The sequence below is a fragment of the Clytia hemisphaerica genome, unplaced genomic scaffold (genome assembly GCF_902728285.1).
Source record: "Clytia hemisphaerica strain Z4C2 unplaced genomic scaffold, Clytia hemisphaerica genome assembly, whole genome shotgun sequence".
NCBI classification, from domain to species: domain Eukaryota; kingdom Metazoa; phylum Cnidaria; class Hydrozoa; order Leptothecata; family Clytiidae; genus Clytia; species Clytia hemisphaerica.
Genome location: NW_027103486.1, coordinates 547,489 through 574,945, shown reverse-complemented (window position 1 = coordinate 574,945; position 27,457 = coordinate 547,489). Strand labels below are relative to the sequence as shown.

General features: G+C 35.1%; 3 protein-coding genes across 4 annotated transcripts in view; 2 read left to right on the top strand and 1 right to left on the bottom strand.

Annotated features, from left to right (window-relative positions):
• Positions 1-27,457, top strand: part of LOC136798636 (protein dispatched homolog 1-like) — a 249,251-nt gene that overhangs the window by 202,759 nt on the left and 19,035 nt on the right. The window lies entirely within an intron of this gene.
• On the bottom strand, positions 193-21,133 carry LOC136798637 (uncharacterized protein C12orf56-like). The gene is made up of 11 exons (XM_067055280.1): positions 20,678-21,133; positions 11,789-12,934; positions 11,334-11,413; positions 10,679-10,817; positions 10,126-10,217; positions 8,381-8,470; positions 7,710-7,803; positions 5,306-5,380; positions 4,258-4,341; positions 3,245-3,426; positions 193-1,886 (listed from the first exon to the last, which is right to left on the bottom strand). The coding sequence occupies exons 1-11, from the start codon at positions 20,954-20,956 to the stop codon at positions 1,781-1,783; spliced, it is 2,367 nt and encodes a 788-aa protein (XP_066911381.1). The 5' UTR covers positions 20,957-21,133; the 3' UTR covers positions 193-1,780.
• On the top strand, positions 21,274-27,344 carry LOC136798633 (NAD-dependent deacetylase sir2A-like). Its single transcript, XM_067055274.1, has 3 exons — positions 21,274-21,457; positions 25,629-25,839; positions 26,150-27,344. The coding sequence occupies exons 1-3, from the start codon at positions 21,383-21,385 to the stop codon at positions 26,230-26,232; spliced, it is 369 nt and encodes a 122-aa protein (XP_066911375.1). The 5' UTR covers positions 21,274-21,382; the 3' UTR covers positions 26,233-27,344.

The following is a 27,457-nucleotide window of genomic DNA, read 5'->3' as shown; positions in this document are numbered from 1 at the left end:
TAAACAGGGGGTCGCAAAATTTGTGTAGGAGAGCAGATATTTATGTCACATTGATTATATATTCATGTTATAAAAAGATAATTACTGCGTCATGAAATATCTGCTCTCCTACACAAATTTTGAGACAGCCCTGTCTACGCTACTGCTATTCCTTGTGAATGAATCATAACAAACAGGATGATAAGTTTTAAATTTTAATTCAATCTGTCATTATATTTCATTTAATTTTATGATACAAAAATTTACAGATAATATTTTCGTCAAGTGCAATATCGTCAAATAATTTCTCATTTCCAAAATATACATAAAATTGTAACTCAAGTCCCTAAAGTATGTAATGTGCACAATATTGTCATTATAATAAATTCATTCAATCAATTTTCAAAATATTTCAAAAGTATAAATAGATTTAGACGCCAAATCTAGAGGGGACTAGCATTCCTCCTTAAAGGAATAAATTTTCGCAGAATCAATTTCGCGGTTTTTTCAACAAATCCGCGAAATTAAATTCCGCGTAACACGAATATTTTCAGGATTAGAAAAAAACCTCTAAAATTGGTCTTTTCAGGGCAAAATAGGTCATATTGTAAACAAAAAGTTCTCTCAACCACTAAAATAAATTCCGCAAGATTTCCAAATTTTGAGCTGTGAAACGCGAAATTCAAGTCCGCGAAAATTTCTTCCCGCGAAAAATTTTTCCCTTAAGGAGATAAGTAGAAAAGTAATAGAGCATTTAAAAAATGGTATAGCAGTAAAACCTTTTTCATTTCAATCTGTAATGTAAGCCTTAAAACTAAAACTAACTTGGCTCCTCAGAGAATCTGACTTAAGTGCATCTTCTTTCTCTATTACTTCAATGGGATATATTCTATTTCGACGTTCTACCTTTCCATACGCTCCATTAATCGATAATATTAAAAGTCGACCATGACACAAAACTCTCACAAACGACTCTCTACAATTCCAAACTCTCCCTTATTCGATCGAAATCCCGTTCCCTTTATAAATCGAAGAAGCGAGAATCGACTGTTTACATGTTGTTTAATGTAAAAAGTGGAAAAACGTACAAATTAAAAACGTACTGAGACATCTACAACAAAACGTAACATAGAATAAAAACCTACATGATACCTAGATACAAAATGAAAATTATATTGAGCTCTCTCTCTCTCTCGACAACCTTCCATCTAATTTTCAGCTATTATATCGTTCAGCGTGAAAAGAAAAAAGCAGACAAAGCTACATACACGTTTTTTTATAAGAACATCCAAAAATTTTGAAGCCTTCGGATGTTTTTAACTTTTTGAGTTTTAAGCCTAAAAATTATTAATGACCATTTTGACCATTTTATGAAAATTCTTTACCATTTATTTAAGAAATAGGGTGTTTTGAGACCACAAAGCCTTAAAATGTTCTTAACTTGTTCTTAACATTTTGGCCAGCGAAGCCTTATATTTTTATATAGTTTGTTCTTATAAAAAAACGTGTAGGGGATCTTGGATGAATTTAGATGTTTACTTATCGACGAGAAAAAAAAATTAATAACCTTTTGAGAATTCCATTTAGAACAACCGACAAAAAAACACGTAAAGAACATAAAAACAACAACAACAATAACGACACAGAGATATTTGTCAAAAATAATAAAAGTATCGTGTGTCCAAAAAAATCTTGCAAAATGATAAGGCAATAATACTTAAAAAAGGATTATTCATTAAAAACATTATTAAATTCATTAAAAAACCTGTATGGAATAAATGCAGACATCAGCACTTTTTGATTACGTGATAGCTTCAATGACCTTTGGTAGATATGATTTGATAAGACACGTGACTGGATAATTGGACGGGATACGTTTCACATTATCCTCCTTGCTGATGTAGTACCTATATAAACAGAACAATAATGAAGCTTTTACCATTGAGTTTCAAACTCGAAGGGCTAGAGGCGAAACTTTAACCATTATCAGGCAAGAGAAATGAAGCTACTTATTTCCCATCCAAAACGCGCATAGAACACGCCGTAATCATGACAACAGATTGTATCTAGCGGTTCCTTTGTTTTAGAAGACTACATTTTTTGAAATCTAGCGATAGATTGTAGTTTCAATCCGGCGCTTGTGTCAAAACTACGCGCGGGCGTTCTGGATGGGAAATAAGTGGTTTCATTTCCCATCCAGGAGTCTCGCCTCTAGACCTACGGGCTTGAAACTCAATGGCTGATACCTACCTTGCAAAAAGATAAGGAAACTGAATGAGAATTGAACTCAATGATTTTTCTCAAGGTTTTATTTTTCCCAGTTTTGCAAGAATGGTGACCCTAATCTTATAACAGATAATAAATTCTGCCATGACACACTCTGCTCTAAAGGGATATGGCGAATGTAACGATCTGACTTGCAGCCCAAGCATTATAAACCAGGTTGCCTTTAGCTTGAAAACGAAAGCGAAAGCGACTGGGTTCTAATGTTTATGTATTGTTTATGTATATGATTGACAGTTGATTTTGTTGGGACGCTCAAAAGCTTATTTAATATTCACCCTAAAACTGGATGAAAAAGACGAAAGCGAAAGCGACTGGGTTCTAATGTTTATGTATTATTTATGTATATGATTGACAGTTAATTTTGGTGCAATTGTTTTTTCTTTAGCCAATCAGCGCGTCCAAAAGCTCATTTAATATCTACCTCAAATCTAGATGAAAAGATCAAAGCGCAGAGGCAACCTGAGCAGAATCTCTTATGGAGCCATATCCTTTAGAGTGAATACGTGCCATGTGATGAGTATCAGACTTTTCTCGGAGATTAGGGTGACATTTCTCTTCAGGAATTGGTTGAAGGTAAAAAATATAAACCTTGGACCAGAGTCAGATTCACGTAGACTATTTTGCCTGCCATCTCTAGGTCTGATAGGATAGTTCCCATTGATTTCAAAGCCCCGAAGGGACTAGATCCGAAGCTCCATGATGGGAAAGAAGCCACTTATTTCCCATCCAAAACACGTGACCCTTGTGATTTTCCAACAAAAGTTCTAAATGCGGGGCAAACTTGGGCAAACTTAAAGCTTCACTTTTTCTTGCTTGAGAAAGGTTTAACTCGATGATAGTTCCCATAGAGTTTTAAATCCAAAGACTAGAGGCGTTTTTATGAAAACCACTTTGCCCACTCATCTTATTAAGGAAATAAGTAGCTTCAAATTGTACTATCCTTTGGCTGCACCTTATTCATAATTCCAATTCTACTTACTTGACTTCTTCGTGGTAATAAGTTTTGACGTAATCCATAATACACGGACAATGGGTACATACATAGTGTAAGACCACCAAACTCTTGTATAACACCACAATAGAGAAGGGTGAAGGAGGAATTTCCCACTCCTCCGTTAACGATGATGTCAGTTTCAAGACTAGATGATCCATCAGTGTTTTCTAGAAGAAAAATAACATGGTTTGGTTATTATTAGTCCATGGTAAGCTTTAGTTTAGACTGCCGACTTTCTATTCTGCCTATTCCCATTGTTAGAGTAGGCCAAAAGTGGTCACAAAGTTAGCAGTTAAAACCTTTATTTGGATAAGATTGAAAGATGTCATCGCATTGACGTCAAAAGAAGGAAATACATCAACTTTAGACGATCAACTTTATGCCAACTTTAATTCACAATTAGAATAGGTAGGGTGAAAAGTGGCCGTCTAAGCTAGAGCTAAATAACAGTATTTTGTCTCTATCTCTAATTCAACTTTCGAGAAATGAAATATTTTCTTGTTGAATCAGAGCAGATGCTTAAATTACAAGGTCAGAGCTGATGGACACAATTATTCAAATTACAGAAAGAGTTGATAGTAGTTTGAGAGAGCTTTTGAATGTACTAAATAATTGTAAAGAGAGATTCCATAGGCGTAGCGAGATACCCTACAAAATTTATGGATGAGAGCGGTTTTTACGACACTGTAATTATTGTCTTTGTTTTATCAAAAGATGATGAACATGTCATAAACGTCTGCATTCCCTTATAAATTTTGCAGAGTATCTTGCTTCGCCTATGGATTCAATGTACCAAATATTTATTGCAGAGATTTATAGTTAAAATACGAAAGCATCTATACAGGACAGGGAATTCATAAAATGGATGCAATATCTCTACCTTTCTGTATTTTAATGGAGACTCAGCAATATCTTTCAGAAGAATTTGCTCTTAAGTCTTAGAGAGGCAATTTTATTACAAATCTTCATTATGTTAGCCAGGGAATATCTTTTCTTACCAAATGTCGTTCTTCGTCGATCAAAAATCGACTCAATAAATTGACATCAAGACTCTTCATACCAAGGCTACAGCACCACACATTCTGAAAAATTACAAAAATAGCATTATAAATTTGGAAAAACATATGGATATAATGGAAAGGAAAATTCAGTTTCGAGCTCGGAACCGAACCAGCGGTGGATATTAGGGGGGGAGGTTGGTTCAAAATTTTGACGGAGTCTTGATTTCCTCATGAAGACACCCCTGTGTTACAGACCCGCTGGGACCCAACCCCACTGGAAAATTTGGCAAAAATTTCGTCCCCTCTGGGAAAATATCCTGAAATTTCAGCCCCACTGGGAAATTTACTTTGATTCCATCCCCATTCGAAATTCAATGTTTAAAAATAGCACTCCAAAACCATCCCCACTGGAATTTTTACTTTAGATCAATATAATTTCTATCCGCATTGGAATTTTAATAGGAACTTTTATCCCTGCTGAGGAAAAAGTTCCACCGGGGCTGTGAGACAGGGGTGTATAAAGAAAATGGCTAAAAGAAACACTCTCCGCAATAAATTTTGAGCACCTCCTTAGATCCGCCACTCCCCCCTGTGTTGTAAGGGTTGCTTAGGTGTTTTTGTTGAAACAGAGAATTGAAAAGAGTGGATAAAGCTTCCTCACCAGATAGACTTGCTTTTACAAAGATACATTAACTTGATCACATTAATCATATTAATCGTGGACCATAAATTTAGGCCCTCAACCGAAACATCTCCGAGCATGTTTTCAAACTTGTGTATGCTTATAAAAATAAATGCAATCGTAAACCATGAATCCAAGTGATTACAATCGACTCTCGTTGATTCGATCTCGAACGGGAAGTTTTATTTGTTCGAATTACAGAAAGATTCGAGTTAAAAAAAGCATTTTATGAGGGTTTATCCTTGATGGGGACTTGGAATTAGTTCAAATTGTAGAAGGGTTAGAATAATAGAAGTTCCAAATAAGCGAAAGTCTACTGCATATCATCTTTATTTCTTAGTAGCAATCGTATTGAAATCAAACCTGTTTGGTGGCTGTGATGACTTCAAAAAGAATTGAAATACTCGTCTCCGTCCAGTTCGTGATCAAGTCCAATAACTAGACAGCGAAAAAAACAATGTTTAATTAATTGAAAACAAGCAACATGCTGAATGGACCTACCTGATGATGAAAGTTAGTTAGCATTGATAGCAATGCAAAAAGAAAAATGAAAAAAATCAGTCAGAAAATATAGCATTTAGCGAAAATACACAACACAATAAATTCATCATTGATTATTGATGGGGGGAGAGAGAAGGGTTGTAGGGAAAAAATAAATAGGAAGTTCTGGTCGCAAAATCAGTTTTATTGACAATTGAATCATGCTCACCATTGTTATCAATAATGTTTTTGTGTGAAAAACATAGAAATACAAAGAAAAAATCCAATGAAAATCTGCAAAAACGGCGATTTCCGGCAACCGGAAAAATTTGTTTCTCAAAAATCAAACTCGGCCATTTTTTGAGCATTGCGAATACGCATCTTTCTGCAAAAAATCAGAAAAAACTAAAAATGAAAGCTCGAGAAAAAGTCAAAAAACCGGTTTTTCCGGCATATTTCCGGCATTTTCGGCCGGAAAAAAATGTTTTTCGAAAATCGGGCTCCTTCACATTTTAGGTAATGTCATATTGCATCAGTGTGCAAAATTTCATAGAAATATATAAAGTACAGCTCGAGAAATTCAAGAAATACTGTCTTTCCGGCGAAAGTAGGTTGTTCCGGCGACTTTTAAAATAGTTCCGGCTTCAAAACTCAATTTTATTGAAAATTGAAACATGCTTGATGGTGGGCATTGCTATTGATAATGTTTTTGAATGAAAAAACAACCAATTATATGGAAAAGTCCAATGAAAATCTAGAAAAACGGCGATTTCCGGCATATTTCAGGCATTTTCCGCCGGAAAAAATTTTTTCTTAAAAATCGGACTCGGCCATGTTTTGAGCATTGTTAATACGCATCTTTGAGCAAAAAAATCAGAAAAAACTAATGATAAAATCTCGAGAAAATGCCAAAAAAACAGTTTTTCCGGCATATTTCCGGCATTTTCGGCCGGAAAAAGATGTTTTTCGAAAATCGGGCTCCGTCACAATTTAGGTATTGACATTTTGCATCATTGTGCAAAATTTCATGAAAGAATATAAAGTACAGCTCAAGAAATTCAAGAAATACCGTTTTTCCGGCGAAAATCGGCTGTTCCGGCGATTTTTAGAAAGTTCCGGCTTCAAAAATCTATTTTATTGAAAATTGAAACATGCTTGATGGTGGGCATTGCTATTGATAATGTTTTTGAATGAAAAATACAACCAATTATATGGAAAAAGTCCAATGAAAATCCAGAAAAACGGCGATTTCCGGCATATTTCCGGTATTTCCGGCCGGAAAAAATTTTTTCTCAAAAATCGGACTCGGCCAAGTTTTGGGCATTGCTAATACGCATCTTTGTGCAAAAAATCAGAAAAAACTAATGATGAAATCTTGAGAAAATGCCAAAAAACCGGTTTTTCCGGCATATTTCCGGCATTTTCGGCCGGAAATGATTTTTTTTCGAAAATCGGGCTCCGTCACATTTTGGCCATTGCCATTTTGCATCTTTGTGCAAAAAATCAGAAAAAACTAATGAGCCAATCTCGAGAAAAGCTGGTAACAGACGAACGAACGAACGAACGAACGAACGAACGAACGAACAGACAGAGGTTAATTCATAGGACCTCCACCGGGGCACCCGGAGGTAGGTCCAAAAAATAAAGTTTGGATCAAAAGAATGCCTTTCGTTCAACAATTTAATACGCCTTTTCGACCGTAGTCGTGCGGTCAGGCGCGTGCCACTTATTACAATTATTTAATCATTCCCCCGAACTCGATTCAATCCTTTTTTAACACCTTTTCCTATTGTCTATAGGTGTGAAAAAAAGACTGGGACGGTCTTGGGGTGGTAAAACGGACAAAAAATGACTGCGCGGCAATTGGCGGCTACGGTCGAAAAGGTGTATTATTTCCTTCAACATTTCTATAAGATCAGTAGAGTAGACTAGAGTGTTAGGTTAGTGTTAGTTAGTGCTTTTGAATGATCTTTATTTTACTACGATCTTTGACGACGTACAGTCCGTTTTTAGTTGGTCTGTCAAAGAGGCTATAATGGCCATTATCAACTAGAACTATTAATTAACAAATTAAAAACCCCCTGGAAATTTCAGAATAACTTTTTACCCTCTTGGAAAAATATAAAAACACCCTTTGGAAATTTTTCTCGGATCACCCTCTGTAAATGTTTGTCCATCCCCCCCTGTATGGATATGAAATGGAAAAGCCCATTCTATGGACGTTACGGCGTTACGGACGTTAGATAGATCTTGAAATAACGTTTTGAGCCAAGTAGGATTACTTTACCTCATCGTTTGTAGAGCTTTCTCTATCTCTTGAAAAGCATTTCATTTTCGGTACGGTCAATATTACGTTCAATAATTCTTTGACAAAGGATGCACTAAGACGAAATGAAATTTAATAAGATTTTTTACAACAAAAGGTAAATAACAATGAGACGCGTCCAAGAAAAAGGCCAAATAATTTTTTAATTTATCGTATTTCCTCAAATATGTGATGCTGTCATCAGTGCCGTAGGAAGCATTTTAATATTGGGGGGGGGGGCATAAGTTCAGTGACAGTGAAATCTAGAGCTCTAAATTGGCTAAAAACAAACTCAAAAAACTAAAATAATTCGAATAAAGGCAAAATTTAAAGGTAAAATCATCTATTTTATGAAAAAAATCACTCCTAAAAATATTATTTGAGGGGATGCTAAGCCCCCCTAGTAGCTACGGCACTAGCTGGCATCCACTAACGAATTCGTGCTCCTTACTATATTATATGGGATTTTGTAGAGGTCTACGATTCAAACTATGTGCCACGGTGCTTATTAGAGTGCGGCACTTAACGGAGGAAAGAAATAAGATATATCTATGTGATGCCTACCAGATAGAAAAACTTCATTTTTAAAATTATGATGATATGAATTCATTTAGATCGAGGTACATTTTCAACATTATTTAAAAAATGCAAACCTGTTTTCGTTTAGAATCATGTTTCTTCCATTAAACATTTCAGAATCTTGAAAAATACTGACCAGAAATTCACCAAACAAAATGGCAGCACTAAAATGAAACACAAAAGAATTATTGATCTAATATGATTGTTAAAAGCTACTGATTTCAAACTAAAGTTGTCAGATAGCACAGAGAGGTTTTTCATGTTTTGTTATAAGCTACGTGATTTCCGCCATTATGGAAACAAACGTTCGATTTGCGTAAAGAGATCGCCTCTACAGATTCGAACATTTTGCTTCCATAATGGCGGAAGTTAACAAAACATGAAAAACCTCTACATCAAAATATTGCCTTGATTTGAAGACGGATTGAGTTTGACTTTACCAAGAAGGTCGAATGACATCAAATGGGTGATTTGCCTGAAATTGTTCCGAAAGGCTAAAAAAGGTCTCAGAAATTTCTTTTTTAAAGATTTAACTTCTTTTGGTGTTTTTGTATCCTCTAGGGGCTGCTAGCGGTCAGGTTTTAAGAAAAAATAGTTTCATCACACTTCACAAGCTGTTTTCCTGTTTTTAATTGAGAAAATGGGAAAAATTTCGTGAGGCATTTTCGTCACTTTTCCCCGACCAAAATTTCAAATTCGTCACTTTCACCCGACTAAACTGTCCAAAAGAAATGGTTTCCTTCACTAGCTCGAAGATGGATCTTGTAATTCGACGTTTAAAGCACTAATTTCGGTAAATAAAGATGTAAAAAAATTAGATTTGAATTTTGGTTGTGGTATAAAATTTCGGATAAATGGTCGGGTATAAAAAAATCGGGTACAAGTTTTGGTCGGGTGATAAAATGTCGGGGAAATATTTCGTCACTTTCCCCCGACATTTCTTTCCCCGATAAGGTATGTAAATTTGTCAAGAAAGGCGCATTGAACGTTTAAAAACTACATATATTGCTAAACCGCGTCGCGTACGGGACAAATTTTGAGCAAAATCCAAGATAATAACCTGGAATTTCTTTTGCTTGTTCCTGCAAAAAAAACCCATTACACTAATTATTGGCCAAAAAAATAATTTATCTCACAGCGAGCTCAAATAATCTGGAAAACCGTGTAATTTTTCATTTTGGCACAATTTTGCGCAAAACGCCCAAATGTATCAAATCATTGTATTGGCTCACAAACAGTGATTTGACGCCATTTGATCCAGGTAATTCAAAACCAACCCTCTTCATAGTGTCCTCCCCCCCCTGGATTCAGGGGGGGGGACGGGTTTTGAGGTCAAAAGGACGTATAGGGGGGAAAGAATTTTTTTTGAAGCCAGGGGGGGAAACGAGGGAGGGGGGAATGGAAAATTTTCATTCTAGGCATGGGGGGGGGGGGGGAACTCACCAAAATCAATTCAAAATTGAAAAACATCTGGTTTTATGAGATGATATAGCATAATGCTTAGTTTTATTAATATTATGGTTTAAAAACAACCATCCTTTCCATATATTCTTGAATTAGAACTACCTTAGGGAAAACAATAAGCGTTAAGTTCATCAAATTACAGCTTTTTAATTTTATGCTTGAGGGGGGGGGGACAGAAAAATTTTTAGAGGCAGGGTGGGGAAAAATGAGGGGGGGGGGAATGGAAAATTTTCATTCTAGGCATGGGGGGGAAGAGACCCTGAAGGACACTATGCTCTTCAAGCGTTAGGAACAATAATTGTATTTATTTCTGTTCGAAATTCGAACGAATGGAATTCATTGTTAAGTCACTCACTCTAGCTCATCCATTCTCTCTGTAACTGAGGTACATTTCGATTCTACCAATATTCGCATTTTGTTGACATAAAATCCAAGCAACGCTGGTGACTGAAACGTAATTAATAACACAATTTACAGTTTCTTTAATTAAAACAACCAACCAATCACAAGGTGATTTGGTTCAGAATTACCAGGGTTAAGGTAGAATATCATAAAATTAGCGAGTTTATGTAGGTAGACCTTTTGAGGACGACAGTTACTCACTGAAGCAATTGGGAGATACCTGTAGTTTGATTTATGGTTGTCCTTAGTCAGACAATCAGGATTTAAACAAATCGAAAGCTAACCGTCTCCATCGCAGAAAAACACTGGCACATATACTCGCTATTGGCACAATCGACACTTATTACTCGTGGCTTATTGGTAGGTGCATTATAAGAGTGCTGTGCTTAATTCCAAAAACAAAGTAATGCCAGGGGAGTTCCGTCTAAAAATTATGGATATTTTTTATTTTAGAGTTTTGATAACCATAAATTTTTTTTTCTAAATTAATATTCAATGCCACAAACCTTCCAGGTAGACCGTCGAATCACTGAATATTTGTCAGCTGCAAACTTCAATTCTTTTGTCAACAAAAACAATTCATCATAAGACGTAGTGTTGAGGATTTCACGTTTCAGTTCGGTGAATTTCTGTGTAAGCTGGTCACTGAAAACAATGAAAGAAATTTCTTAGTAGGTGTGATTCTGCATTAGGTTACCTTAATTTTGCGGAATTTAATTTCACGGTTGGGAAAAAACTTTTTATTCACAATATTGCCTATTTTTTAAAAGACCAATTTAAGGGGTGGTTAATTTTAAATCCTGAGAATATTCGTGTTTTGCGGAATTTTATTTCGCGGATTTGTCATAAAACCGTGAAATAAAATTCTGCCAAAATTTCTTCCCACGAAAATTTGGTAGGTAAGACCAATCCAGTAAGAAGGAATACGATACGCGAGGTCGTAGCCCAGTCTGGAAAGTAAGGGAAATGTTACGTCGGAGCTGCGCCAATTTAACTCGAAAAAGTTGAAGACATAGTTGTGGTTGGATAGGAGATTTCTGCAATCACTCTGTTGAATTTATTTTCTTCAAAATAACCCTCTCACAGAACTAATGTTTCTATTTTAATTAGCGTAGATAAATTGATTTCTCAAAGTTTGAAAACTGAAAGAAACTGGCATACGTCTCATGTTTTCTGTGTTGTGACAATTGAGAGGATGACAAAATACCCATAGATGTATCCTTCATGTTGCATGTCTTTGTCTAGAAAAAAATTATGACAAAAATTATCCTTAAGGCTCACATACACGTATAATTTTGCTTAAAGCCATCAAAAATGGGGAATTGTCCTAAAAGAATATGTATTAGAGATTCCTGCCTATGAATGGAAGGAACATGTTAAGAACATTTTAAGGCTTTAAAATCAAAAAAGTTAGGAACGTTCGAAGGCTTAAAAGGTTTTGGATGTTCTTATAAGAAAACGTGTATGTTTCTTAATGTTATTAATCAAATCAATGTATTCTTTCTTGTGTGCAAAAAGAACTCCCTACATTTGGTATAGATTACCAAAGACTTGCCCATTACATTTTACATAATTTGCCAAGAAAAAATTGCTTTGAAGAAATCGTTTATACTTACAATGATGGAATAGATCCATGCCTGTTCAATAACATTAAACATTTTTGATCCAGGGGCAACTGTGAACACGTGAACTTCATAATGTGACAATGAAGGCCTTGGTTTCTCAACATTTGATGGTCCCTCAGAATAGCTGTGTGGGATATTATGATTTGATCCTGTCGTTTTTTTAGGTTGATCTGTTGGATGTTTGTGTATTGTTGGCATACTTCCTGCTTTTGAAGATTTGAATAATCTTGAAGAGAGACTACTTTGAAGTTGTGAATCTTTTTTAGATTTCAAGCTTTCATTGCTGGATGATTTGGCAGGTTCTGACATTCTCAATGAATCCAAATTCGGATTCCTAAGTTTTTTATTTTGTCCTTTCATTGATTTAAACATTTTTGAAGGCAAGCTACCATTGAGGCTTTGCTGAGACTGATTTGATGATTTCTTTGTATCCCCATGAATTGATGATTCATTAGGATCTGATCTACATAATGTGTCTAAGTTTGGATTTTTTAGTTTTGTTGATGTTGTTGAAGCTTGTTCGTTCCTTAAAATGTCATTCCATGATTGATTCAAAGAAGAAGAAAGAAAATAATCTTTTTGTGATTTGGTTAATGGTTTTCTTTTCAAAAGTGCACTTTGGATGTCCAAACTTTCCATACTTCTACTAGGACTCATTTCTGATGCTTTCTGTTTTTTACTACTCTTCAATCCATGAAGTTCAGTGCTCGTAAAAGAAGCATTAAGCATTTCCGTCCCAAACATTGGTTTCGGTAATGGTCTTCTTGCTGATTTTTGTTTTGAGATATCATCATTTGAATCTTTAAAATCAGAATCTAATCGAGTGTTCAAATCTGTATTTGAAAAACTTGAGGTTGGAGAAGTGTTGAGACTTTTACAGATTCTGGGAGACACAGATCCCCCATAATTCTCATTGTCAAGAGAGAGGTTTGAAGAACTTTTTGAGGTTGTTAATTTAGTCGGTGTAAGGGTACCATCTGTACGTAATGTCTCTCTTGAAGCAGAAGGAGCAAGTGCTAAAGATGCTGCTTTGAAAAGTAGATGTTCAGTGTTTAAAAGTTGTTGTTTGCATCTTAGTTTTATGTGTTGTGATGTTGTCCTTAGGTTTCCTTGAAGAAAATCAGCAGTGTCGAAAATCTAGAAAAGAAGAAATAAGTCATGTTACAAATTTTCCTGATTCTTGGTTGTAATTTAGGTTATCCTATTATTCCCAAAGACGGTGTCAAAATTAGAAGAGGAATGTCAACATTAGACCAACTTACAGTAGTTAATGAATGCATGCAATAGCAGCATAGGTCCAGTTAGCAGATTAATTTTCATGCCATTAATTTTTATGTTAATGTGTTTCATGTAACTAATAACTAAGCGTCTATGCGCCAAACTTTGGATTACAAAGTCAAAATCAATAGATAAAAATAAAAGGTTTAGAAGTGGATCTACTATCAGGCTATCATATGGAACCATTACCTAATATTTTCAGTGCTGGAGTCAAAATAATATCGCGCCTAGCAATAGGTCTATAGAAGCTGATAATTCTGTGGGACGGAATAAAAATTTGAGTTATCAGACAAATCAAACCAAAATAAATTAATCAAACTTGATTGAACACTCACAAATTCATAGCTGTCAACAAATCTCCCCCATCGAGCATGAGGCGAAGAGAGTTAATGAACGGGTTTACCTTCGACCACCCGCATGCCATCGAGCTGCCGCTCAAAAAAGGTAATTATTTTAATGAAAGTTCATTATTTTGTTTTTTATCCAGAAATATTTCCAGTTCCAGTATCTGCAATCACCTTTCACATTCACAACCTTCTTTAAAGTGTCACTTTTGGTTTACGTTGATTCACAACGTAACCGAGTAAAGGTCGGTCTCCACAAGGGAACGGGCACATTCCCATGTGGACAGAACAAAGTAGCCCGACTTTCTACTTTCTGCATAGTGTGCAAGGGGGTCCCACCTGAAAATTCAGGTCCCACCTTATCCTAAAATTCCCACCTTCAGCCCAGACTCCCAGATCCCAGCTAAAAACAAAAAAAAAATTACTAATTCGAGGAACAAAATTTCTTTACCCTAATATGAAGATGCAATATATTACATATGATATATTAATATGTCTATTATATACATTTAAAAATAAAAGCAGCTCTAACTATCTAAAATTAATTACATAATTACATGGTAATAGTGACTCGATAGTTTTCAGAATATAAGTACTAAATAAGAAAGATCTAAGGGCAACTAAAAAAGCTTTGATAAACATAATCAAGTTTTATAATTTAATTTCAGACAAATAACAAGCAACATGCTGAATGGACCTACCTAATGATTAACATCAGATGAAAATAAGAAAAAAGTGACAAAAATATTGTACAAAAATTCAGAATGGAAAAATAAAGCTTGTGTGTTGAATAATGTAAAATGGTAAAAAGGAATTTCCCCAAATACGAAAATCACTTAAACCATTCAGACCCAAAAAACCTTTTAAGCTGTTTTTGGCCCAAATTTGCCCAAAATAATTTTCCTTAAAAATCTGGCTCCGTCACATTTTGGGCATTGCCATTTTGCATCATTGTACAAAAAATCAGAAAAAAATAATGAGTCAACTTTGAGAAAAGCTATATTTTCTTATTTGGTTAAAGGGAATTTCCCCAAAATACGAAAATCCGTCTTTTAAGGCGAAAAAGAATTTTCCGGGAAAAACCACTTCAGCCATTCTTTAGAGAATCTGCCCTCCATCTTTGTACAAAAAATCAGAAAAAAGTGATGACAGGATTTTGCACAAAGTCCAAAAAACCCTATTTTTAGGCAGTTTTTGGTCCAAATTTGCCCAAATATATTTTTTTTTCGAAAATCGGGCTCCGACACATTTTAGGCATTGCCATTTTGCATCATTGTGCAAAAACTCAGAAAAAAATAATGAGTCAACATTGTTAAAAGCTATATTTTCTTATTTGGTTAAAGGGAATTTCCCCCAAAATACGAAAATCCGTTTTTTAAGGCGAATAAGAATTTTCCGGGAAAAACCACTTCAGCCATTCTTTAGAGAATCTTGCCCTCCATCTTTGTACAAAAAATCAGAAAAAGTAATGACGGGATTTTGCACAAAGTCCAAAAAACCCTATTTTTAGGTAGTTTTTGGTCCAAATTTGCCCAAATAAATTTTTTCTCAAAAATCGGGCTCCGTCACGTTCTGGGTATTGCCATTTTGCATCATTGTGCAAAAAATCAGAAAAAACTAATGAGCCAATCCTGAGAAAAGCTGGTAACAGACGAACAGACGAACGAACGAACGGACATGGGTTAATTTATAGAACCTCCACCGGGGCACCCGGATGTAGGTCCAAAAAAGGTAGTAGTTGTTTCTAGGTGAAACTCCTAGGATGGGAATTGAGCTCTCAAAGTTAGTCTTATTCTGAGTGTTGAAAGAGATTGAATTAAGTAAAGGCAGATTTTACCCATTGTCTTGCAATTACTATCCGTGTCGTACAATGCTTTACGTATCTGTCTAAAAAAGCTTTAAAACAATCTAAAACTGAATCCTCAAATCAATAAAAAAAAGAAAATCTGGCAATATTTCTTGCGTATTGTTCACATTATGTAAATCTAGTTTTTATCATTATTTTACTGTGGTAATTATTTGGCCTTTAAAGAGAGTGTCACTATTTTTTTTCTCCGTGTTTCCTTCTGTCTGTCCGTTTTGGTAGAAACGGCGCTTGTCGTCTGGACAGGGAAAAGCCATTGAGTTTAAAGCCCGAAGGGCTAGAGTTCAATCTCTAACCTTTCTCAGGCAATAAAAAGTGAAGCCTTAAAAAATGCGCCGCATTTTTGACGACAGATTGAATCTAGCAATTCCTTTGTTTACGATTGATATTTTTTTCGAAATTTAGCGGTAAAATTTAGTTTCAATCTGTTATTTGTGAAAAAACCAGGCGAGCCGCTCAAGGCCGCTGGCTTCAAATCCTACCAAGGAGATTGACTTCTAGCCCTTTAGGCATATACTTCATTGGGAAAAGCTTGCGAAAGTCGGGTACTAGCTAAAAAAGATATATTTTCTGATTCCGCGCTCCTTAAACAACAAACGTTTTCAAAACAAAACAAGATGGCGGTTGAAGCGAGGAGATCGATTTCGTGTGTTGATTCATACTTTCTTGAACATTTTCTTTGCTTTAGTGGTCAAGAGACTTTCAAACCAAAGAAACTTTGTAGTGATTTTTCTTTGTAAACTTTTTCAGCATTCTGTCATATGTAATAGTTTTCATAAAGCTTTCTGAGTGAAAATTCTACCTTAAATCACTTTCATTTTTAGTTTCTTGTTTTCAAAAAGACTTTATTTTTAGGAAATAATGGCTTCTAATATAAAAATGAATAAACAGAAATGCAGCTCATGTGTAAATTTGAATAAGATTGGAACATATTTCTTGATGCTACACAAGGTTACTTCTGGATCTGTCGCTGTTAACAAAGGTCTAGGCTAGGACGTAGCATGATTTTCAAACTCGACACAGAATGATTTCAAGTAAACTGATTCTGGAATTTGCTGATGGACACTAAAATGGAGTTCATATGTAAATTAGAACAAGATTGGAACTTTTTCGATGATGCTACGTGTGAAAATGGTCATTTCTAGATCTGTCTCGTTTAACGAATTGGTGGCTTGATTTTTCAAACTCGACACAGATATTTCAAATACCGATTAAATGGAATATGGCAATGGAGACTAAAAGGCAGCTCATGTGTAAATTTGAACAAGATTGGAACTTTTTCTATGATGCTACGTGTGAAAATGGTTATTTCTAGATCTGTCTCGTTTAACGAATTGGTGGCTTGATTTTTCAAACTCGACACAGAATTATTGCAAATACTAATTTTAAATGGAATATGGACGACATGGGTAAATGGAGACTAAAATGAAGCTCATGTGTAAATTTAAACAAGATTGGAACTTTATTCATGATGATACACATTAAATGAAATGGTCATTTCTGGAGCTGTCACATTTAACGGTCGATGGCTTGGATTATTCAAACTCGACTCACATAATTGTTTTCAAGTCAAATTGACCTTGATGGAGGAAAGAGGGAGAAGATGACAATACAACGAAGAAGCTAAATAAATCGATGTGGCACTATTTTTACATTTTTTGATGTTGTTTCTTATGGAAGTTGAATTTAACGATATTTTGAATTTGATTGTTTACCTTCGGGGAGAAAGTTTCGAGCTTTCAACATTCAATTAATTTTTGATTGACTACATTATGTTTCGTTTACTTTTTCACTTCCCTGTTCTAAGAAATGAAGAAAGGGAGAATTATCCTTGTCGACTTATTTTTCATTTTTTGCGCGACGCAGTAAAATTTTTAATCCTTTGGCCATCCCTTTCCTGCGGGAAATTTGAAATCTTGTTAAACATTTTTAGGAATTTTTGGAAATCCCGAAATTTGCGAAATTCGCGAAAATTTCGCTTTTGCTGGGCCTTCACGCCTAACGGACTTCTTGTCGTATATGTATAGTTCCATTTCTTACATTTTGGTGCTTCTCAAAATACCTTATTACACTTATATAACTACTCATGTTATTAACGCGAATTGCTTACCTCGCGTTAATTACAAATGTTTAAACAAAATTCGAGCCGTGGTTTTTTCGAAAACCCTGCCTTTCGCGTTAATAAATTCTCACACTCATTTTACCCGCGTACTTTTACTTGACTAGTTATATAAGTGTAATAAGGTAACCAAAAGTAAAAAAAAAATCATTCTTAAAGATATTTATTCAAACAGCAAATGACCTGTAATAATAAAAAGAAAAGTTTAGCACGGTAAAAAATTATTTATGAAATATATAAAAAAATTATATCATAAAATCTGAAAATAAGAAATTTTACTTTAACTTTTTCCAAAACACCCAAAGTCCCACCTAAAGAAATTAACTCCCACCTTAACTTGTTTCTCCCACCTAAAACCTGGAAAACCCCAAATCCCACCTGAAAATTTTCGACCCAAATCAGCAAACCCCCCCCCCCCACTATTCTGGGGGGGGTGCACACTATGTTCTGGCAGACAAATTGTTGTGCCATGACATCAGTTTTTTTCCGAAGACCAATCAAAACACCGATCACCAACTTTTTTGCGCCCTCTCAGCCCGGTGATTGATTTTGAAGTCGTTCCACAATTAACTCATATTGGCATTCTGATTGGTCGGAGAAAACGAAAGTGGTTTTCCTTTGTGAATCATGCGTTTTTTTGGGTGAGATAAACTTAGTTCTAGTTTCCGACATGCTTCTAATTCTAAATTCAAGATGACGGCACATGAGGGAACATGACTTTGTGAAAGTTTAAACACGAAGGAAATATGATTAGTTTCAAACTTTAAAACTCTTTATTTTTCTCTTAGTTTGATAATCAAAAGATTCTACAATGTTTTGGGAGTCTAAATATCCAAAGGTTCTTTGTTTTCAATGAAAAATGGCAAAAAGGCAACTTTCTTTACACTGAAGGTTCGGGCCGATGTGTATTGAAAAATAATGAATAATGAATAATGAACTTTTGCCGCATCAAATATTCTTTCGAACGCGACGGTAAACCCGTTCATTAATTCCCCTCGCCTGACCCATGCTACCGATTTCTCTTGCGTAAAAATAAAATCAGCCAAATCTCCCTCATTTTCAGGATTTTCTCCTGCATTTCCAAAATATTTTCTGATTCCCTGATAAAAGGGTTTTTTCAGGTTTTTGAAAAACGGAAGAGCAAAACTTCCCGAATTTGAAAAATTGGGATGAAAAATTCCTTGATTTCCACGATTTCCCCCAAAAAAAATCTGATGAAAAATTTCCCTGATTAGTAACAGCTATTTTCTGATTTTGAAAAATTGGTTTATCGAGGAAAATTTTCTGACTGGAGCTCTCAAGCATTTTGGTGAGGCAAAGTTGACAGATATGCAATTTTTAAAAAGTAGAAAAAAAGGTTGATTGATCAGGCTGAGTCCCATGCAATAGACCGTTTTTCAAAGAGGCAACCCTGTTGAATAATTATGTAGTCCAGCCATACAAACAATGATACAGCAAAGCATAAATTACTGTTTCATGCATATTGTATTGTAATAATAGACCTTTTTCAAGGAGGACGTCCTGTTGAATAATTATGTAGTCCAGCCATAAAAACAATGATAGAGCCATGCATAATTACTGTATCATGCATATTGTAATAATTATGCATGGTTTTATCATTGTTTTTCTGCTGGACTACATAATTATTCAACAGGGTGGCCTCTTTGAAAAAAGGTATGACCCTCGACATGGCCCAAGAATTCTCGGGCCTCTTCGGGCCATGTTTGGGCCGAGAGACCCTATCAATTCTTTTGGCCCGAACATGACCCGAGTCATGTCCTTTTTCATAACGCTTTTAAGCCTGTCTGGCTGGGTCCATTGAGTCTAATCTAAGTACGGAGTAGGGGCGAAGTACTGAATCCTATAAATCTTTTCTCTTATAGATTAACGATGAGTTCAATCAATTGCGGAAGAGCAGATTTAAGATGAAAAATTAAGACAGCGCGTCAGTAAGATTCTAGCGATTTAATTGGTCAAAAGACGTTGAGGTGCGATATAGACGGTATCCTGTCTTCTCGCATTCGATTGAGAAAAATTGAAGACATTACAGTGGCGGATTCTCTTTCGAATGTTTTGATCTAGATTCTAATTGTTATCAAATCGAATCCGTTACTGTAATGGGTGCCAGCAGCCTAGTAAACTCCTAAGTTAGGTACCGTATTTCCTCAACTAAGCGTTGCGGCGCTCTTAAAATTTTCGTAATTTTAGGTCTCTTTTCAAGTTTTTTTATTTCCTACCTTTTAAAGACTCAAGAAATCAAGAAACAACCCATGCCATGAAATTGACAACTGTCCTTTTGATTTTTAGACATTATCTTCCACTAAAGAACATTCTTATTTTAGAATTAGATGTGGAAGAGTTTATTAACAAGAAAACTATAGAATTCTGTTTTCTTTATCTTTTTTCTAAAAAGCGCCCCTTCAGAGGTGCGGCGCTTTTAAAATTTTTTAGGTTTTAGGGGCGGCGCTCATTAGAGGGCAGCGCTAAAAAGAGGAAATACGGTATCTAGAACCGAGATTTAATTTTAATTTTGCACAGATGTAAAATAATGAAATGAGTATTTCGGGTAGAATAGACCTTTTTTCAAAGAGGACGTCCTGTTGAATAATTATGTAGTCCAGCCATAAAAACAATGATAGAGCCATGCATAATTACCGTATCATGCATATTGTAATAATTATGCATGGTTTTATCATTGTTTTTCTGCTGGACTACATAATTATTCAACAAAAAAGGTCTATTTGATTTGGTGATACAATGAATTTCAATACTCAATACTCGGCTCCAACTCAAGGTGATATGTAATGACCCACAAAAATTGATTCAGCATGTTCAGTCAAACAAAATAGTACAAAATAATATTTGTCTGTTTTGTTTATATCGCTCAAAAAAACTTTACGAGCTTCCCGTGGACACGCTTCAGTTTAAAACCAGGAACAGTTTACTAGCAAATATTGGCCTGTGGCCCGAACACGGCCCGAATTCTCGGGCCAGCTCGGGCCATACTCGGGCTTTACGCAGATTCCAATAAAAGTTTTGGCCCGAATGACTTGGGTCATGTTCGGGTCAAAAGAATTGATAGGGTCTCTCGGCCCAAACATGGCCCGAAGAGGCCCGAAAATTCTCGGGACATGTGTCGTGGGTCGTAAAAAGGTCTATTGCAAGGCAGGATGTACAAGACTGTCTGCCATTCAGAGGTGATCAAATTTACCACTTGCTTTTATGAAAGTAACCCTGCTTGAAGGCAAGAAAGAAGCTATTCAAAACGTGCTTACAATTTCTGCATTCTCTACATTTTCCAATGAAACCACAAATAGCATATCAGAGTCATTTTTAGCTGGTGTGTTAACTATGTAAAGGAAATTGCTTGAGACAGCTGCATGCTTGTATCCAGGATTTTTAAGTGGCTTACAATTCGGCTCATCAGTGTACACGAAAACAGGTTCAATAGTTTTAATTCTGTCATAATCTTCACGTGAAAGAACACGTTTTAAAAGTGAATCTGTAAGCTGAAACTTCTTCCCATAATCATCATTATTGCCAGCATTCTTCATCTTACTAACTCAACGATGTTGTTACTTGACTCATCTCCAACCATACCTGCTAAATTTTGCAAAGTATGAATGCTTTTAATTTCATTAAATCTACAGAGATTTCTCATAAAAAAAGTGATTCGTTTTTTCTGGACCCTGCACCACCATTTTTATACTTTTTTTAAAATCAAAACATTTCAGCAAATCACTGCAATGCGGAGTCTTCTTTTAGGTGAAAATCGTGGTCACACTTGTCAGTCAAAGGTTAAATTAGATTTATTTTAGTAAATGTGACCATATGTTCTATTTACATTTTCCTTTTAAAATTCCGAGAAAAATGGTAGCCTATAAAGTAGACATCAGACAACCCATCAGACAACCACCAGACACCCCAGACTGCAGACGGCGCCTAGAGGACAGACAAATCAGCTATCCTAGTCATCCAGTATGGCTGAAGCAACTTCGCAGCCCATGACTGGCTTCTTTGCAGTTCCCGTTAAAACAGACTGTCCCCATTTTAAGGTATCGATTGAATCTATTTTTTGATTTTTTTCTTTTATATATTTTCACTTTCGTTTTCTATTATAGTATAGGTAATGATTTTCAATTTCCATTTCCACCCAAACTTTTTACACACTGACTAGCCTGGGAATCTAAGCTCATAATCTTAGAAAAAACAAAAAATACCTCACCTCACAAAGTTCTAAAATTATAGAGCTTGGTGCAGGTAGATTAGTCTGACACAGAATGTTATAAACAGTCTGTGTGTGAACCCTTGTTGACAGACTTGCTGAACTTTGGAAACCCAGGCAAACACACATAATCAACTTACCATAAAAAGTCTTTCACAAGCTCTAAAGACTTTCAAAACTACGACCCTCGACATGGCCCGAGAATTCTCGAGAGACCCTATCAATTCTTTTGGCCCGAACTTGACCCGAATCATTCGGCCCACGTTCGGGCTACGACTTAAGACGTAAACTGTTCAACCTATACCATAGCTGTCAACTTCGCCTCACAAAAATGCGGGAGAGCTCCAAGTCGGAAAAATTTTCCCCGATAATCCGATTTTTCAAAATCGGAAAATCGGGAAATCGGGGAAATTTTCTCGTAAAATCCGATTTTATTGGAAATTTTTTTCAGGAAATTGGGGAATTTTTCGTTCCGATCTTTCAAAATCCAGAAATTTCGCCGTTTGGTTTTTCCAAAATCAGAAAATTTTTGGAAATGCGGGAGACGCGGGAGAAAATCCCAAAAATGCGGGAGATTTGGCAGAATTTTCTTCACGCGGGAGAAATCGTTGACATGCGGGAGTCTCCCGCTCAATGCGGGAGAGTTGACAGCTATGCCTATACCTTTGTGCCTGTGTCAGAAGATTCCATTGATTAATCCAGCTTGTCCAGTCATAATGAAATTAAAACGTGAAAATGACGTTGAAAATGTGTGAAAATGTTAATTTTAATTTATTTCGTTGCGTTTCATCCAGTTCATCTTGCTAAATAAACTTAGCAAACTACTCGTGGACCATCGAAATTATCAAAATGCGCGCGATAGTACTGCTAAGTAATATGCCAAAAGCTGGCCAATCAGGCCTAACCTTGCATCGCAGGGGAAAATCTCCCTGCAGGCGAGTTACCTGCGCCAAGCGTTAAACAAGCAGCAAAAATATCATAAACTAGACTGTGAAAAAAGTTTAACGCTTGGATTCCCAGGCTACACACTGACATAGACCAATGATATCAAAAATTATTTACCTATCAAACTTTTTATAGTTCTCAACTTTCTGCTCTAACCAAACACCAAATAAAACTTTAGCCGCCATCAAATCAGATCAGGCAGCTGAGGTCACAGAAATATTGGGCGGGATGCAAACAAACCGAAACCAATTTTAATAAAAAATATACAGCCTACATTGAACCGCGTCTAGCAAAAGGTCTATAATAAAACAATAAAGAGGTTGCAGATGTACTAATATAGACCTTTTTTCAAAGAGGACGTCCTGCTGAATAATTATGTAGTCCAGCCATAAAAACAATGATAGAGCCATGCATAATTACTGTATCATGCATATTGTAATAGTTATGCATGGTTTTATCAGATATCAAAAGAGAGGGACTACTTAGAATTCTAAGAATTCTAAAATTTACCAAAATGATTGGGGGTGCCAAAATGATTGGGGGTACCTAAACTTTTTGAGGGTACCTGAACCCTGGAGGACCCTGTGACTTAGATCTGTATATATAATCGATTTGAAAGAAATTTCTATTGAAAATCTAGAAGTACCAGTCAATACCCCTTAAAACCTACAAAGTTGCACTTCGGGCTCTCTTAGCCGCCAAACTTAATTTGATATTGTTCAGTTCACTTTTTTAAAACCTCTTATAAATGTACTTTCATAATCATAAAAAAACCTAATTTTGGGAATTCACTTATCACAAAGTGTATAAAATTCAAAGTTATCAAAGTTTTAGCAAGAATCTCTTCAAAAAATTAAGTTTCTCGAACCTAGAGATTACACAATTGTATTCAAGGTCATAAAACCCATACTTTTTTGGTACCTACATTTATATATGGCAGGTATGAAAAAATCATTTTATTTTTCATGGTTAGACCCCGGAGACATCTTAAGGCCCTAATTTAGGTTTTAAGGTGTATTTTGATTCTAACATACAGTTATTTAGGGCCTAATTATCTAATTGTAACATTATTTACTTTGCAGTGAATCACTGTTCAAAATTTGGGAAAAAAGGACTAATTATATAAAAAGTTATTGGAGAAAAACCTTTGTAGGAACCATAGACAGCATATTTTCAACACAAAAAGTTTCAAAAAGTCTAAAATCCCACCTAAATTTTCAAATAGGGGGTTTCTCTATTTTTTGAAGGTTTTAAAGGGTAGCCAATGATAATAATTTTGCACTCGCTTATAGCTTGAAAAAAGCGTGGCCACCCTTAAAAAGTTTTTGTTCAATTTCCCCATTCGTTAAAATTCTGTTTTGGAAAGATATTTTCTTAAAAGGCAGAAAATAGACATTTCTTTATAATCTAAAGCCATTTTAGACTCAATTCTTAGACAAAAAGCCACTGGAGAATTTCAGAGGAAAGTATCAAGCAATAGAGTTCACTTTGAAGTAGGCAAGGGTGGCTATAATAACATACATCTCCTGTTTTTCTATATACACTGGTCTTTTATGTCTTATATAATAGTACAATAGTACAAGTCCTTTTCTTAATTTTTTTTAAAGCAGTTTTTAATTAAGTTATTTCTATGTGAATTGAGACATTTCTATATAGATTGATATAAAAAAGATGACATAAAGATGTGCATATAAATCCCTTCATAAAGTGTCAAATGAAGTTTGAAAATAAAATAGAAATTTCCAAACCATTTTAATAGTTTTGTCTATTGGCTTCAGGTAGTCTACCTTAAGAAAAGAAATTTTCACTGGATAAATTTTTGCGGTTTTTTGACATATCCGCAAAATTAAATTCCTTGTGATTTAAATTAATCAAATTCTCAGGATTTCAAAAATCATTGCTAAAATTGGTCTTTTTAGGACCAAATAGACCCTATTGTAAACAAAAAAATTCTCAACCCGGAAATTAAATTCTGTGAAAATCTTTTCTCTTTTACAGTAAGGTAAGTTATTGCCAAATAAAGACAGGAAATATTCTGAAAACGTTGATCAACTTCAAACACTCTAAAATTGAATTGGCATTTTTAAAGATGGAAAACACAACATTTCATTTTATTTCATTTATTAATATTTAAAGAGGAGCATACATCAGATAAATAAATAAATTTACAACTGCTATCAACGTCACTCCTCTCGTCAAAATCATGCACATGCTTCACAGAACACCCTCAGGACACTCACTCAGAATAAAAACGATATAAAAATATAAAAAGATAAAAATATAGAATAATAAATACTATATCAAAATAAAATTATTTTAGATTATTATTGAGGCTTTATATAAATAGGCTAAAGTATAATCGAAAAGGTATAAAAAAGGTTGCACCTGAAATGGTAAAACTTCGAAGAGCTTTCAAAAGAAAAAGCAACATTTGAAAGAAATATTACTTAAAAAAAGTATTGATGGAATATGTTTCCCATTTATTGATGAGCTCTTGATCAAAGGGATTTAAACTGTTTCTTGCGTGTTTCGGTGTATGTCAGCTTTATCGGACCTCTGTACACCATAAATAAGTAATTTTTTTAATAGGGGAGATGCACAATTCTTTGGGGCCTTTTTAAGGGGGGGGGGTATCCAAAATTTACCAAAAACATTGGGGGCAATGTAGGGTAGGTTCAAACAAGAAAGGATTTGAAAATTTTGGTCAATTTAATCATATATAAATGGCTACAGTTTGTTTTAAACATAAATATGTACCAACAAAACACAAAAATGTGCATCATTTAATAAAAACGCTAGTTGTATTATCATATTGTGAAATTTTTGGCTCGTGAGTATTTATTTTATACTCTTTGATCATTTTGGTGGTGCATAGAGCAAGTTTTTTTTTGAAACAGATTTTTTGTAAAAAAGAGGGGATAAGATTTCATTACTGAGGGGGGGGGGTGAAAAAAACCTAGGGGCTCATACCCCTCTGCAAACTATGACAACTTTGAATAGGCCAAAATTTGGATCATATTGTATCATTTTTCCTCTAAATATATTTGTCATTCTAGAATGCGTTGAATACCAATGTCCATCCAAACACACAAGAGAAATGTGAAAATTGTGAGAATATTGGTGAGAATTGGGTTTGTTTGACATGCTGCAAAGTGTATTGCAGTCGATACGTGCGTTCACACATGGTGCAGCATAATACAGGATCAAGACATCCAGTTGCATTGAGCTTCTCTGATGCCAGTGTTTGGTGTTATACTTGTGATTCATGTACGTCTCTTTTTAGTAAATTAGAATCCAGGAGGTCCATAAAAAAAGAAAATAGACAAAGCAATAAAATAAAAGTAAAAACTACCCTTTATTCTGGAATAGCTGCTGAACACGCCATTTCTTAGTCACTTTTAGCTCAAATTTTCGTCCCATATCGATTTTGGAGTACATGATTTTTTTTAAAGACTAGTTTTTTTTGCTGACCTTGTTGAAAAAATTCGAGGATATCAGTTACATACTGAAGTGCACACTACTCATGCACAGACCTCTTACCACAATCTTTTGCATTCATTTTTGCATTCTTTTTTAGACATTGACGATCCTGTGCTCCGTCCAATATGTGATTCGGTTGCAAATCAGAGTTCAACTTTTGTCGTTGGAATTCAGCCGTAATTATAATAAACCTTGTCATCCTTTGTTTCAATGCAAAATAAATTATAAGTTAACCCAAATACTCTTTACTTTAAAATTCATACAAAGATTTTTCGATTTGAGAACTCTGACCTCAGTCAGGAAACTGGTTTTAGGATTGAAGATGCGCATAACGATTTAACTTTTACCTTCAGCCCAATTTTGTCAATTGTTCTTCAATGGTTGTCAAACTTTATAACTTGGTACGGTGGGCACGGAAGGCGTTTCTCCTCGAACATAATATCCTATGTAAATCAAATACAGTAATATAAACTACAGTACATGTTTTTTTTCTATATCAAGGTCCAAAATTTTTGAAGCCTTCGTATGTTCTTAACATTTTCACCATTTTGTGAGTATTTTTGTCCATTTTCCTGAAAAATTAGGCGTTTGCTGCCTGCAAAGCTTTAAAATGTTCTTAACTTGATCAAAATATTTTGTCCATCGAAGCCTCATATGTTGTTATATATATAGTTTGTGAAAAAACCGTATATGATTTTATTATCTCTTTAGTAGCAGAAACCTCTGGCACTAACTGGCACCGTGGCTTTTTTACAATGAAGTATAAGCCCAAAGGGCTAGAATCGAATCTCCTTGGTAGGATTTGAAGCCAACAAATCCTACCAAAGTTGCGCGGCCTTGAGCGGTTCGCCTGGCTTTTACACAAATGACAGATTGAAACTAAAATTTACCGCTAAATTTCGAAAAAAATATCAATCGTAAACAAAGGAATTGCTAGATTCAATCTGTCGTCAAAAATACGGTGCATTTTTTAAGGCTTCACTTTTTCTTGCCTGAGAAAGGTTGGAGATTCTACTCTAGCCCTACGGGCTTTAAACTCGATGCTTTTTTATAGTATGGTGCAGGCCCGGCGGAACAACCGTAAAAGTGGAGGGGCTAAAGGCTCAAAGTGAGATAGAATTCGCCAGGAATCGGAGAACAAAAGTCTATTTTGCAAAAAAAGTGAGCGCCGGGCCTGTGGTGCGGATAATTTTTTCAAGGGTAATTTTGTTTCATTACTTATTCATGTCATTTTGTTATTTATTGTAATATAATTTTATTTTTTATTAAAATGAAAAAATATTTTCGACTCATTCGATGGTGCTGGCTAATTAGATTTGGTAGGGAAAGTGAAATAACACAGGTTTAAGGAGGATGTGAAATTAGCCTTTTTTAGATTTTAAAACTTTTCTTAAGGTGACTGTTA